Here is a 12,970-nt window from a genome sequence, read left to right as displayed (position 1 = left end):
TGTAATGATAATTTTCATCTTACAGGGAATATTTTATCAAGTTAGGAAAAAATATAGTGAATTATCCATGTGACTGGCAGAGTCTGAATCAATCATACACATTATTTAGGCGTAGTCTGTACAGGGAGAAATCCTGTACAAAGCAGTGGCAAGTGGGAGCCAGAATCTTTGGTATTATGGAAGTATGACGAGTTATAGCACTAGATTTGGAAACAATACACACAGAGACAAAATGGAATGATAAATACTGCTACCTTGTATTGACAGTGTGGTAACCTGGCCTGGAAAATAAAGTTGTGTTAAAAGATTCAAGTTGTGACACCCATTAATTACCCTCATTTCAAGGATACATCTTTTGCCTTTTCTTTGAAAATTTGGCCGTGTTCCAAACCTTTAGTTTTTTCAGAGTTTTTGGGAACTGCAATTCACACTTCAGCAAACCAGTAACATGAATACTCTCTCAATGTCCTTGTTTGAGCTCAACACAAAAAGATCTTCCTCTGGGTCCTACCAGCTGACAGATGTGTGGCAAGTGAGTGACATCTTTCTCCCAGACTCAGAAAATTCCTGTGACCCTTTACTGCACACAGTTTCTAAGTGGGGCTGTAGAGTAACATCAGAATTTCTATTTTAGTAACTCAAACTCTGCTTTAAGGGGAGCTTAACTAGTAACCAGACGTACCGCAATAAATATTCCGCTGGTCCCGTTGAAGTTGTCAATCCAACCCTGTGGAAAAGAAGAATGATTAGTGTTCCTTTCAATGATGTATTGCTTACACAGGCTTCTAAATGATGACAGTGGTGTGGTGTAGACAAAGAAGGAAGGAGACACCAGTTTAGACGGATGCCAGCCTATCTGGGACAGCTGCCAGGATGCCAACCAGTACCAGGGGATGCATTGCCTGCAAATTACTCATCAACAACAGAATCTAGGTTTGTTCTTAGAAACCACTTCTTTCCTATTCCCTGGCCTCAGGAATAAACTTGCTGAAAACAGCTGGACTGATATTTACCCTTGACAGACAATATGCAGCTGTCACCAACGGTGATCTGGTCACTCCAGAGAATTTCTAAAGCAAGGAAGAATAAAACCCCAAAACCAAACCACAACACTCCTTTTGAATCCCATCCTACTTCAGGTCAGGGAAGCTGCCACTTGTGGGAGCTGGAGTCCAGAGCAGTGATGAGCTGTTTGACCTGGAACAGGTTGCAACCAAACAGAGCTCTTTGTCTTTCCAAGATGGGAGCTTGGCCCAAAGCCTTGGCTGTATCTCAGCCATCTCTGGCACAGAAAGGCTTTTCTTTCAGGCTCCATGAAAGCCAAAGGTGACTTTGTGCTGCCATTCCAATTTGGCTGCAATGTTAGAACACGTTATTCCTATCGGTATATTTAGCTTAATTAATTATCTCATTCCAAAGATATAGCTGCATTTAATTACTGAATGCCTGACATTTGTACCTCAACCACAATGCACCAGGAGTACAACTGACCCTCAGATCCCATGTTTTGAGCACAGAAACTCCCCTGGCATGCCTGAATGGACAATCAATTGCAAGCCCAGCATTCTGCACCATAACTATCCCAGCTCTTGTTATTATTGCTTAAATGTGGTCTTTTCACAGGAGTTCTAAGGTGCTGAAGGCGTCTTGCTGTTCTACTCCAGCACGGGATCTCCACCTCTTCTGCACATCTCCCTGTGAACTGTGGACACCTGTTTCTCAAGACACTGCAACAAGGAGGGACAGATTCCTGACAGTACCACAGCTCCAGCTGCATCCAAAGGCTCTCAGTAGGGAATTGTGTATTCGTGCTTACTGGGAAAGGCTCATGCCAGCTGGCTCCCACGATGGATGGCCTGATGATAGCAATGTTCAAGTTTCCTTTCTCTTGCTGAATCAGGTACTCTGACAAGGCTTTGGTGTAGGTGTAAGTGTTGGGCCACTCCCCAAGCAGCTTGGGTGTGATGTCTTGAATGATGGATTCATCCAACCATCTACAGCAAACAAGAAGAACATCATCATCATCCACCGTGCAGGGAGAGAAAAAGATTCAGGTAAAACAGACCAGTGACACGGGAATCCTCACCTGAAACAGAGGATAAGCCAGTCAAAGATATTTAAGGTTTGGATTTAAAACTGCTCTGTGGGAGAAAGTTACTTTTGTCTTCAAGGTGCAAAATAAACCCTGGTGAGCTTCACGCTACAATGCCCTGCTGCAATTCAGGTACCTCTACAAACTCACTTCAGAGCAATCTCTTGCTTCACTGCAATCTGTAACATAAATATTGCCATGGTCTACAGCCCGATGGAGCTCTCCCAGCCAGGAATCCCACTAGGCAGTTCTCATCCTCAGCCAACACAGTCCCTGTATACTCCCAAAGATGTTTCAGGATATTCCAGGTAACCTTGAATTAGCAAGTCACGTAACAACACAAATGTCTCAAAAGCTAGAAAAACATCCTACAGGGATATTATTCCAACAGTGGATTTCCATAATTTGCAGTGTTAGATGTTCCTTCTAGCAGGCTTACCACAGGTTTGTTCACACAGGAAACAGCTGGTGCTTAAAAAAAACCAACCAAAACCAAACCACCGAAAAACCCCAAAAGAACTCTGCCAAGTTGTTTTTTATTTTTTGAAGGTATTCAAGTACCTAATCCATCAGAAGCAGTTATGCAGATAGCTTTTAAAAAGCAGCCCTTACCATCATGGAGCTGCAGGAAGGGCCTAACATCCAAAGGCTCTTCCTTGGCGCAGCACCAGGACCTCACAAGTCCTGCCAGACTCTGGGTGTAAAGGACAAGAACTGGCTGTGCTTCCAAAGCCCTTGCTGCCAGTCTCTGACAGGCTCCCAGCACCCTGGCGTTACACCACAGAATCAAAGATTAGCTCCTATAATCCAATTTGTAATTAAGTCAACGGACTTACAGTTCAGTCTGAAGGCGTGGACTTCTTCCCAGGGGCACTACAAGGATACTGCTTCCTGCAGATCCTCACTTCACCCCTCCTTGTCTTGACTTTCAGAAAAAGGCAGAGGTCAAGGGGAGAGAAATATGATGCCAACTGTCACACCTGAAAAATTGCTTGATCCTGTCAACCTTTCAAAGACATGGTGGCTCAGGTGGCACAGCACTTTTCAGATTACTCTCATTGGGCACAGATGGGAAGTTGTTGTATGAGAAAGCACTGATACACAGGGGAGGGCTGAATGCAATAAATCTCTCAGTTTGGAATGCATTTAAAATCTGACAATTTGTAGTATATAGGAATTTTTTTGTTAAATAAAAAACCCCTATGGAGGCACAAACACCTTCCTTTGCAAGCCTGGTCCTGTGCAGCAGAAACAAGGCAGAAGAAGGCATTTAAGCATAAAGTATTAGCTACACAGAGGTTACAAGCAGCACATATTATTGACATAATTTGTAAAGCCATTTAGGCAGCCATTGAACCTCAAGGTCTCAGTAAACTGCTATTGTTTGAATCTGTGGAGTAGCTAATTACCAGCCTACCAAGAGGAGATGGCTATTTTTGCAGAGCCTGGAGGAAGACTAAGTTAATTTGGGAACTCAGGTTAAGCTGTGTGCAAGTTTTTTCCCCTTCTCTTTTTTTTTTTTTTAAGTTTTCTTGATAGGGGTTGCAGGTTTGCATTCTCACAAAGCAAAGACAGCTGCAGAAGTACAAGGAGAAGTAATTTCCCCTTGCCTTCATCCTTCCAGAGAGGTCTCTGCATTACCTGAGGACCTGTCCCAAGGGCACATGCCTGCCAGGTGATTTGATTGACCAACATTCCCATCAGGAAGGCGGAGATGACACTTCAGCAAGAACTGCTCTGTGACCTACTTGGAAGATTCTGGAACGCTAGCTCACAAAAGCTGCTGCTTCTGCTCAGTGCTGCATCTGCCCCTTCCAAGTGAACAATGCAAATTAAACAATTAATAACTTCTCCACTGTATGCACCAAATTACTCTGCCACAGGAAAACAAAACTTTCCGTGTTAACGCCTTTGCATTAATAAGACTCTTTCTTGTAAACAATGACGGATCTGTATTTTCTGCAATAACCAGCCTACAGCTTCAGCTGAGACTTTGCTGCGTGCTGTGTTCCTTACCTCAGTACACTCTTCAAAGCTGATTTCCTTCAGCTTTAGATTAAGGCAAACCATGCTTCATGCCGCAGATTATATGTTTACCCTATTGGCCTGGCAGCACTCAGAAGTGTGACTTTTGGTTTACACAGCTTAAACATCAGGGTTTACTTGCAGGTTAAATATCAGAATACTGAAACAGCAAGATGTGACAGGAGGATAAGAGCAGAAAAAGAAACAGCTGAGAATCCTCTTTGAGATTTCAAGTGAATAAGTAATCATAAGCATTGATCAAGTGCATGGCCAAAAGCACTGTTAAATGGATCTGTTATTGCATCCAGTTGGTCAGCTATCCCTCTGAAATCACTTGCAAGAGCAGCACCTTAAGACAACGGTTGGCTGTGAAGGGAATCATCCACAGCTGGCTGAAGCAAAACATAATCTGTATTTCTCCCCATTTTTGAAGGCAGTTTATATTTCCTTGTCTGCTTCCCCTCCTTCCCCTTTGAAGGTAGAATTCTTCCTGTCACTCCCCTCTCTCTGAAACCTCTGTACCCTGATACCCACACACTATTTCTTTCACTTACATGGCAAATATTAAAGGTGCATCTCAAACATCATCCTCTCTGCTGCATTTTCAAGCTATGACACATAAATTCTTAGTGTTAAAAAAAAACAACCCCAAAAAAAAAGCAGCTAAAGTAACAACCTCTGAGGTAGCCAAGCCCTTCTGCACACTTCTGACTAGCAATCAGACCTGTACTGCAGTCTTTTTTTAAATCTGAGCCATCAACACTAATAATTTTCTGAGTTGCAAGTGATGGTAAGCTTTTTGGGACAGTGAAATGGAGTCAGTGATGAACACCAAAGGACATAAAACTGAGTCAGTGGGCAAAAAGATGACAGAGCAGCTTCACTTTTAGGGAAAAGCAGTCTATCAGAACTGGTGTTAGAGGTTGCTGAGCTTAGAACTGGGAACTGTAGCTCAATAGAAGTTCTTGAATCACGGAGGACAGCTCTGAAACCTCCATGTCAGTGAGAAGTGGCAGGCAAAAAAAAAATCAATGAAATGCTGGCCATCATCAGGTACTGAAAATGAGAGTGGTATAATTTTGAAGCTATTTAAATAAAACTTTGAGTGACTGCAACTGGAGTACTGCATGAAGTTCTGTCTGACTCCCATACAGGGAGGGAGTAGAGTTAAAGAACAAGTAGAGAGGAAGGACAACTAACATCAGCACTAAGACAGATCCATCAGCACATGAGGAGATAGTATAAAGGCTGAGACTCTTCAGGTTTCTGTGGGGAACAGAAAGAAGTAGTCAGGCTGTTATTACCCTAAATAACATCTCGCAGTGACATTCTTGAGGGCAAGACACTGGACCAGGGAGCCCATTGCTCTAATGCACTAAGACATTTCTCAAGTTTTTTATCATGTTCCACCTACTGAATAAAAGAGAAATGATTGATGACTACTAGCTAGAAGTAAACACATCCAAGAATATGGGCTACTAGAGAAATTCAAATGGAAAAAGTAGTTTGTACTAACTTTTCTGGAGTAGTGCTTAGACAGTTAAATTATTTCTTAAGACAAACTTATTTTATTAAAAAAAACAACCAGTGGTTCTCTTAGTGAGCATGCATTAATTTCATCTTCCACTACCCTAAATCAAGAAGAACAAAGATTTTATACCAGCTCTTTGGTTAACAGATCACAGATCAGTTGCTTGTATCACCCACTAGAAGATTAATGAAAACACATTAACAGTTGTGGGAAAATTCTTTTAAGGATAATGTCTTCTAGGACTTTTATCAGCTGATTTTGTTATTCCTTCTTATTATTCTTTATTTTGGTAAATTCAGTTAACCAAGCTTTTTTTGGTGTTTCATCAAAGACCAGTATTCCTGTCCGGGTTGAGAGGACATTGCCTTGTGCTGTGCCAGGAGAGGTTTAGGTGGAAATCAGGAAGATTTTCTTCACTGAAAAGGTGACCAGGCATCGGAAGGGGCTGCCCAAGGAGTGGTGGAGTCACCAATTCTGTAAGTGCTCAAAACCCAACAGTATGTGGCACTCTGTGCTCTGGTTTATTTGACAAGGTGGTGATCAGTCAAAGCTTGCACTTGGTGATCCTAGAGGTCTTTTGTAAACCTAAATAATTCACATAGAAGTGTCTAAAAAAGCCTGTTTCTTACTCATCCCCATATAACTCCAGCTAAATACCACAGGATTTCTGAGAGAAGTGGAAACAACGTTGGGAAGCTGAAAAGATAAAAGAAAAAAAAGTGTATGGAAAAAAATCAGTTCTTACTAAGGCAGCAGCAGAGCTGAATGTTACAGAAAGCAGCAACTCCATTCCTGGCAGAAAATACACTCCTGCAGAAATGAATACTGGACTCTCATGAAATCAGAGTCATTAAAAAAACACAAAGAAACAGCAGTAACAGCACCTCTGACAGAAATCCCACCTGATTCTGTGAACAGATCCCAGGTCTGCTGCAGGATGAAAGGAAGGCAGCACTGGAAGGGGCAATGTGGTTTCTACTTACTCTACTAAATCAAAGAGCTTCTGAGGCTCGGCTGGGGGTGGGTAGATGATCTCCTCGATGCATTTCCGGACGCAGTTTGCATAGGCAGTGGAGATGTGGATGAAGGCCTCGAGGTTCCGCATCTGCCGGGCCAGCTCGAGGAGCCGCTGCGTGCCCATCACATTCAGCTGCAGGGCATGTCTAAGGAACGCAAGGGGAATAAGCAAAAGGCATTTCACTGGGAAGAACGTATAAAGGCTGAGCTTTATCCATACCTCATCACAGAAAGGGAAGTCAGGGAGAGCAGGTGGAGCAGAAAGTGTCACTGAAATGCAAGTGTGAAACCAGCTTTGAAAGCAATGCTGCTGGATTTGCTGTTCTGGACACTGAATGTCTCTCAAGTATTTTTACTCTATGTGAAGGGTCACACGTAAGACTTCACTAACATCTCTAAATGTGACATGTTGGTCACCCTTCCCTGGAACATGTATTTCTAAGCCCTGAGGCACTGTGGTTCCTACAGTACACATTCAGTGTTCTCTGGAGGGACCACTGCTAAACCAGAAGAACACATGGTTCCAGAAAGCAGGAACAGGTTATTGGGCCCAGAAAAACAGATTCATAGCATCACAGAATGGCCTGGCTTGGAAGGTACCTTAAAGACTATCCAGTCCCACTCCCTTGCCATGGGCAGGGATACCTTCCACTATCCCAGGTTGCTCAGAGCCCCATCTAACCTGGCCTTGAACACTTCCAGGGATGGGGCAGTCACAGCTGCTCTGGGAAACCTCTGCCAGGGCCTCAGGACCCTTAGAGTAGGGAATTTCCTCCTAATATCTAATCTAAAGCTACTTTCATTTGGTTTGAAGCTACTCATAATCAAAGAAGATGCCATCAGAGATAACAGCTTAAGTTCACAAGGAATAGAGATGAGAAGTGATAAGCATAAGAGAAAGAACGTCCTGGTTAGCAAGGCTGACCTTCAAGCACTCAGCATTGCTAGAAATTGTCCTAGAGACAATCTGCAACACATCTCAACCAGCAGACTCTGTTGCATGCTTTGTATTGGAATAGAGACACCTTCCTGCACAGAAGGGAGAAGACTTAGGAATACGCAATCTGCTCAGCCCAGGAGTAGAAGCTTTCAAAGACATGTACAATGTTAGGAATTATGCCATCAAGCACAGTGTACACTAAAAAAAAGTTAATTACACTGAAGAGAAAATGTAAATAGTCCAAATGAATGAAAACATCAGCTGAAGAGTACAATCAATATTTGGATCACTGTATCTAAAGCTAGAGATACTCTTCTTTTTACATGCTGCTATTAAAGTGAAGAATTTTCTGTAGATTTCTATTTTCTCCTGCCTTTTCAGCAGGATGAATACTTCTACCTGAGCTACCCTTCAGATAAAACTTACTTTTCCATGCACATTGCTGTTTGACTGCATCCCTTCTGAGAAGTGATGAACAGAACTGTGCTCATAATATGGGCCTAGCATGGATTTTTGCTGAGTTGCTCAGAGTTCTTTAGCTTTCAAAGGGAATATCATCTAATGCTGGCGGTTTGTTGTTTGCTTTGTCATTCTTTATTTTTTCCTATTTCTATTAAACCAGCATCTATTAATATTTCAATGTAACATAAATTTTGAGATTTCTGCCCTCGAGAGTTCCATCTGGAGAATTCCCTAAATGTACTGCATGTTGACGCCAATAATTCATCTAGTGTCTCCACTGCTGCTTCTCCAGTATCTTCACAGCAATGCTTTTGCCCTCCTCCTTATCTATTGGGTATACATATTCTGTTGTAATCTTGGAGTTTCTGCCATGTTGAAAAAATAATTTTATTTCTGTCATCATCAAGTTGCTGCTCAAAATTCTTAACTAAGAAGCAATATTGTGCTTTCACATTTAACTTGCTAAAATTTTACCCATCTGATATATTTTATTACTCAGTCAGGAATATTTTGAGTTGAAGAACTTCTCATATTTTGCCTTCTGATCAACATTTTCCTTGTTCTGTTAGAGAGATTTTGACAGATCACATACAATCAGTCTTTAGTTTATCCACTGCCTGTAAGCTGATGACCTTTTAAACTTTTAGCTTCTTTCTAGCTATCCTCCATATTAAAAATGCAGTTTCCCTTTGATGTTTCATGCCACTGAGACTTATTTTTAAAGTGGGTTCATTTGTGCATTGATTTAAGAACATTTGTGGCTACTTACATACTGGCTTAAGATCACATCAAGAGCTGCTTTCTTTCTGGTGTTTCTCTAATTAGTTGTTCTAAAAAGCAAATAATTATGGTAGACATAGTGGATATCTCTTTAGCCTATGAGCAAATAAAGATTGATATTACAAATTGTGTTTTCTACTATGATCGCTTTAGTGTTTTTTCAGAAGACTATGACGATCTGGCAATGCAGATCATCCAACCCGGTTTATTGAAATGGATAATCTACACAGAAGCATTTACACATCTAATCTTGTTTCAGTGGCTTATTTCTGCTGGTTTTCCTTAATGGAAAAGCCTGCCTGGACAGGCACCCCCAAGGGAACTCCTTCAGAAACCGAGCACTTATTGTAAACAGTTAATTACAGTGAGAGCTGGGTATTTTAAAGGTTGTGATGGGCTGTTTTCTCAAACCACAGCTCATTTCCCTCTCCAGCTACTCAGTGACAAAGAAAGGCCATTAACAACACCAGCTTTAGAGACAGACAGAACACAGTTTCTCTATCTGCAGCTCGGCCAAAACATCTCCCTGATGACCTAAACCTCCTGCACTTCTTCCTTCTGTTCCCGTGGGACTGTGCCAAGACAACTCCCTTTTGACACACACACACACACACACAGAGAGCATTTTCAGAGCACACCCCTTCCACGTTCAGCACAGAAGCACGGGGAGCTCGAACATGGACGGGGAAATCAGCACGGCAGCCATGCAAGGGATGCTCCGGGCAGTGCCACGGTGCACCCTGATCCCGCTCAGCAAACACAGAAAAGCAGGACGTACTTGAGGGGTTCGTCAAAGCGAACTGTGGCTGCACAGTGGAAGACAACATTGACCCGGGTCAGAAGCTCCTCCTCATCTTCAGCACTGATGGCCAGCTTGGGCTGAGTGAGTTCAGCATTAATAGGCTTAATCTTCTCGTGGAAATTAGGGCAATCTTCTCGGACCCTGTCAAAGACCTTGAAGCACAAACAGAGAGAGATCAGGTACCAAATTAGGCTGCTGAGATCGCTTTGATTAGTAGCCAGTCTGATTACATCAATCAATGCAACTGGCACAAAAGAGAATTCCTGTCTGGGGAATGACACAGGTGAGATGATAAAATAGTCCATTCACTTGTTCCCTCCCAAGGGAAACAGAACAAAAATGTAAGTCCTAAAGCATTGCTCTGAAGAGATTAATAAATCTTCTCTGCCACCACTCGTTTCCTCAGACATCCACCAAAATTCCTCTGTGTCCACATCTGCAACCACTTGCTACTTGACCTAAAGGGCTGCCTGTAGGACCAAAACAGGAGCTAAAGAGCAAGAGGGCAGAGTATGGAGCAGGAAGCCTATGCAGCTTTACCCAGGACAGATGGTTCTACAAAGGACTTGCAGAAAGGAGAGGAACTGGGCAGTGTTGCTCCTCCTCCTCCTCCTCTTCCTTTGCTGCTCCTTGTCTACTGTCACTCTTTATTCATGTCAGAGGAATCCAGTGGGAACCCGCTTTTGGGATTGAAGAATAAGGCATCCCAATAATCCCCACTGCTGAAACTGCTGGGTGCCACCAGCAGTTTTGCATAACTGAACATCTGTAGAGCTGGCTGGCCTCTCAAGCCATCCTCCAGCCCTTCTCTCCAAGACTCATTTCTGCATTATTATATTTGAGCTATTTCAATTGAATTAATAGAAACTGTTAAGTACAATAAGATCCTTTCCTTTTTTTTTTTTTTTTTTTTTTGAGGGGGTGTGGAGCAAAGTGACATCATGAAAGGTAGAAGGAATCAATAGAATAGAATGGCTGTGGGATCTGAAGAGGTATTATCTAGATTCCAAAGGATAATCACACCTCCAAGGTAAGAAGTCTACTGTCAGGAACACCTAATACTGAGAGAGATTACTGAGGGATACAAAGGATGAATCACACCACCTTTGGACACCTTTAAGAGCTGTCTAGACAAGCAGTGCCAGGAAAGGCAGGGAACAGCTGAACCTTGGGGAAGGAGGATGGACCACCTGACTATTCAGTAGCTCTGTGTTTCCCCTCTTCTGTAGCCTATACACCAGTAACACTGAGTTTGGAAATATCTTTACTACCATGGCCTCTTGTTTTCTTAGTTTCTTCTGCCTTTGATGTTCCCAGTGCTTATGTACAAGCAGAAATTGTGTGACATAAATTAAACATACTAAGAGACACATAAAAGATTAAATTTACTCTAATAGCAGTACTTTTTTTGGTCTGACTAAGGGATTACCATCTTTCCACTTATCGACAAGCAAATCTAGAGAAACCTTGAGGTTCTCAGGGATAAACAGGTGATAAAAGAATCATTAGCCTTCTCCATTATGCACCACATTATACACTTATTTTAAATTGCCACACAGCTGCATACGCTTCATAAACATAAAACTTCAGCCCAAGTTAGGACAAGACAAAGCCATTTCACTGTTCTCATGCACCTGAGTGCACACATCTTTCATCAGTGTGGCTAGGCCACAAAATAAATCTCTAGAGAGAGTTATTAATGGGCAAAGGTGTTGGTGAGAGCTGACTGGACTGTAGGAACTAAATTTCCAGGCACCGACAGCCCTAATGTCTGCAAAAAGCTTGTCTCCTACAAGATGCTACACTGGCTCTCCAAACATGCATCATCTCCTGAGAGATGACAGCAAACCGTAACGGGACACAAAATAGAAAGGTTTCTCAGAGAACACACGTGAGACAAAGCTATCTTGTGGGACTCTCGGAAATATTCATTTGCATTTGTTCTGTTGCAAAGAGAGTGCAAAATGCCACAAAATGGGAGCTATTTTCTACTTGTTTGGCATAAATAATGCAAAGGCAGAGAAAGAATGAATCAGCCCCTTGTCCATTTCCATCATGGCATATAAAGTAAATGTAGTATTTCTGCAGTACCAGCCTTGGACTAAATTCTTCCTACATCTCCTCCTGATATTCCCACTGCAGATAAGATTCCCTTCCGCTTCTGTGCCTGCTGCTACCATGTGCCACTCAGCTGCTGCAGCTTTTCATCCCCTCCAATGATCACTGCATTCCTCCGAAGGATGAAGCAATTTCCAAATGCAAGCACTCAAGTCAGCACACTGCTTTGGAAACCTTCTGCACCACAGGAACATTCAGTACACTGTCACCATTAAATCAGATAATGTGAGCAGCTGTTTAATTAAAGTCTGCTGCTTCTTTTATGGAAGCTGAAGGGTTCATTCAGAGCTGTCAGTGCTTTACAGGGAAATGAGGGAAGAGGTAAAGGCAAAATAAATGCAGCTTATTTTATACTGCTTCCTGCAGTTTAAGGAGTACTTGATGATGCTTAGTCTGAAGGTAAATTGTACTTGCATCTCTAAATTCTGATGAACTCACCAAGAGCATAAATAATAAATCCCCAGTAACTGTGTGAGGCCTGTGTGAGGTTCTGTATTTTCTTTTTAGAAGCCATCTGCCAATATAAAACACAGTCAGTGGACTGGCCTGATGTACTGCTGAAATTACATATAAAGACTGGCCATGTCAGCAGCACTTCTGAAGGGATACAGGAATTGCTACAGAATCAGTGAAGAGAAAGAAAAGGCCTCTGACTTCAAGTTGTCCAACATTAATGAAACTGAGGGAAATCACTAATAACATTACCCTGATTTCAGTGTCTTTTTGAGCATCCTAATGCTGCTATTCCCATTTTTAACCTCAAAACAGATATAAGTTCAGCATGGGCTATGTTCCCCCTCAACAGAGGGGAGAATTTCTTATTTCTCATTTTATAATCAGGCAATTCCCATTTATAATACTAATCAAATCTCTGTGTTTTCACTATACAATGTCAAAAATGTGAAAACAGGACATCTGGAATTTCTCCCAACATTCTAGTTGAGTGTGTCTAAAGTTGTGGACACTTTCCCTATTCCTGCCCTCCTAAGCTCTGACCACCCATTCCAAAGCACATCCACAGCTCTTGGTGTTCCCTGCTCTTGCCTTAAAGAATGTAATAACTCAGAGAAGTTTCTGCCTACCAATCCTTCAATCAGAATTTTTTCCATGCCACAAAGATACAAAAACCTCAAAGAAAGGGCAAATTGCACATCTATAGACCAGCACAGCTGAAAAATAAAGGAACCACTGAGCAGTGCAAAA

General features: G+C 42.2%; 1 protein-coding gene across 2 annotated transcripts in view; it reads right to left on the bottom strand.

Moving 5' to 3' along the window:
• The window catches only part of LOC121354766 (fatty acyl-CoA reductase 1-like), a 112,966-nt gene that overhangs the window by 18,889 nt on the left and 81,107 nt on the right, over positions 1–12,970 (bottom strand). For both annotated transcript variants that reach the window (XM_041469619.1, XM_041469617.1), the window contains exons 3-6: positions 9,626–9,801; positions 6,632–6,811; positions 1,817–1,994; positions 683–727 (exon numbers count right to left, since the gene is read on the bottom strand). In XM_041469619.1, coding sequence (XP_041325553.1) covers positions 683–727; positions 1,817–1,994; positions 6,632–6,811; positions 9,626–9,801 — 579 coding nt within the window. The remainder of the gene's footprint in view (positions 1–682; positions 728–1,816; positions 1,995–6,631; positions 6,812–9,625; positions 9,802–12,970) is intronic.

This window comes from Pyrgilauda ruficollis, unplaced genomic scaffold (genome assembly GCF_017590135.1).
Source record: "Pyrgilauda ruficollis isolate IOZ18807 unplaced genomic scaffold, ASM1759013v1 scaffold238, whole genome shotgun sequence".
Classification (NCBI taxonomy): Eukaryota; Metazoa; Chordata; class Aves; order Passeriformes; family Passeridae; genus Pyrgilauda; species Pyrgilauda ruficollis.
This window is presented reverse-complemented; position numbering and strand designations above follow the sequence as displayed.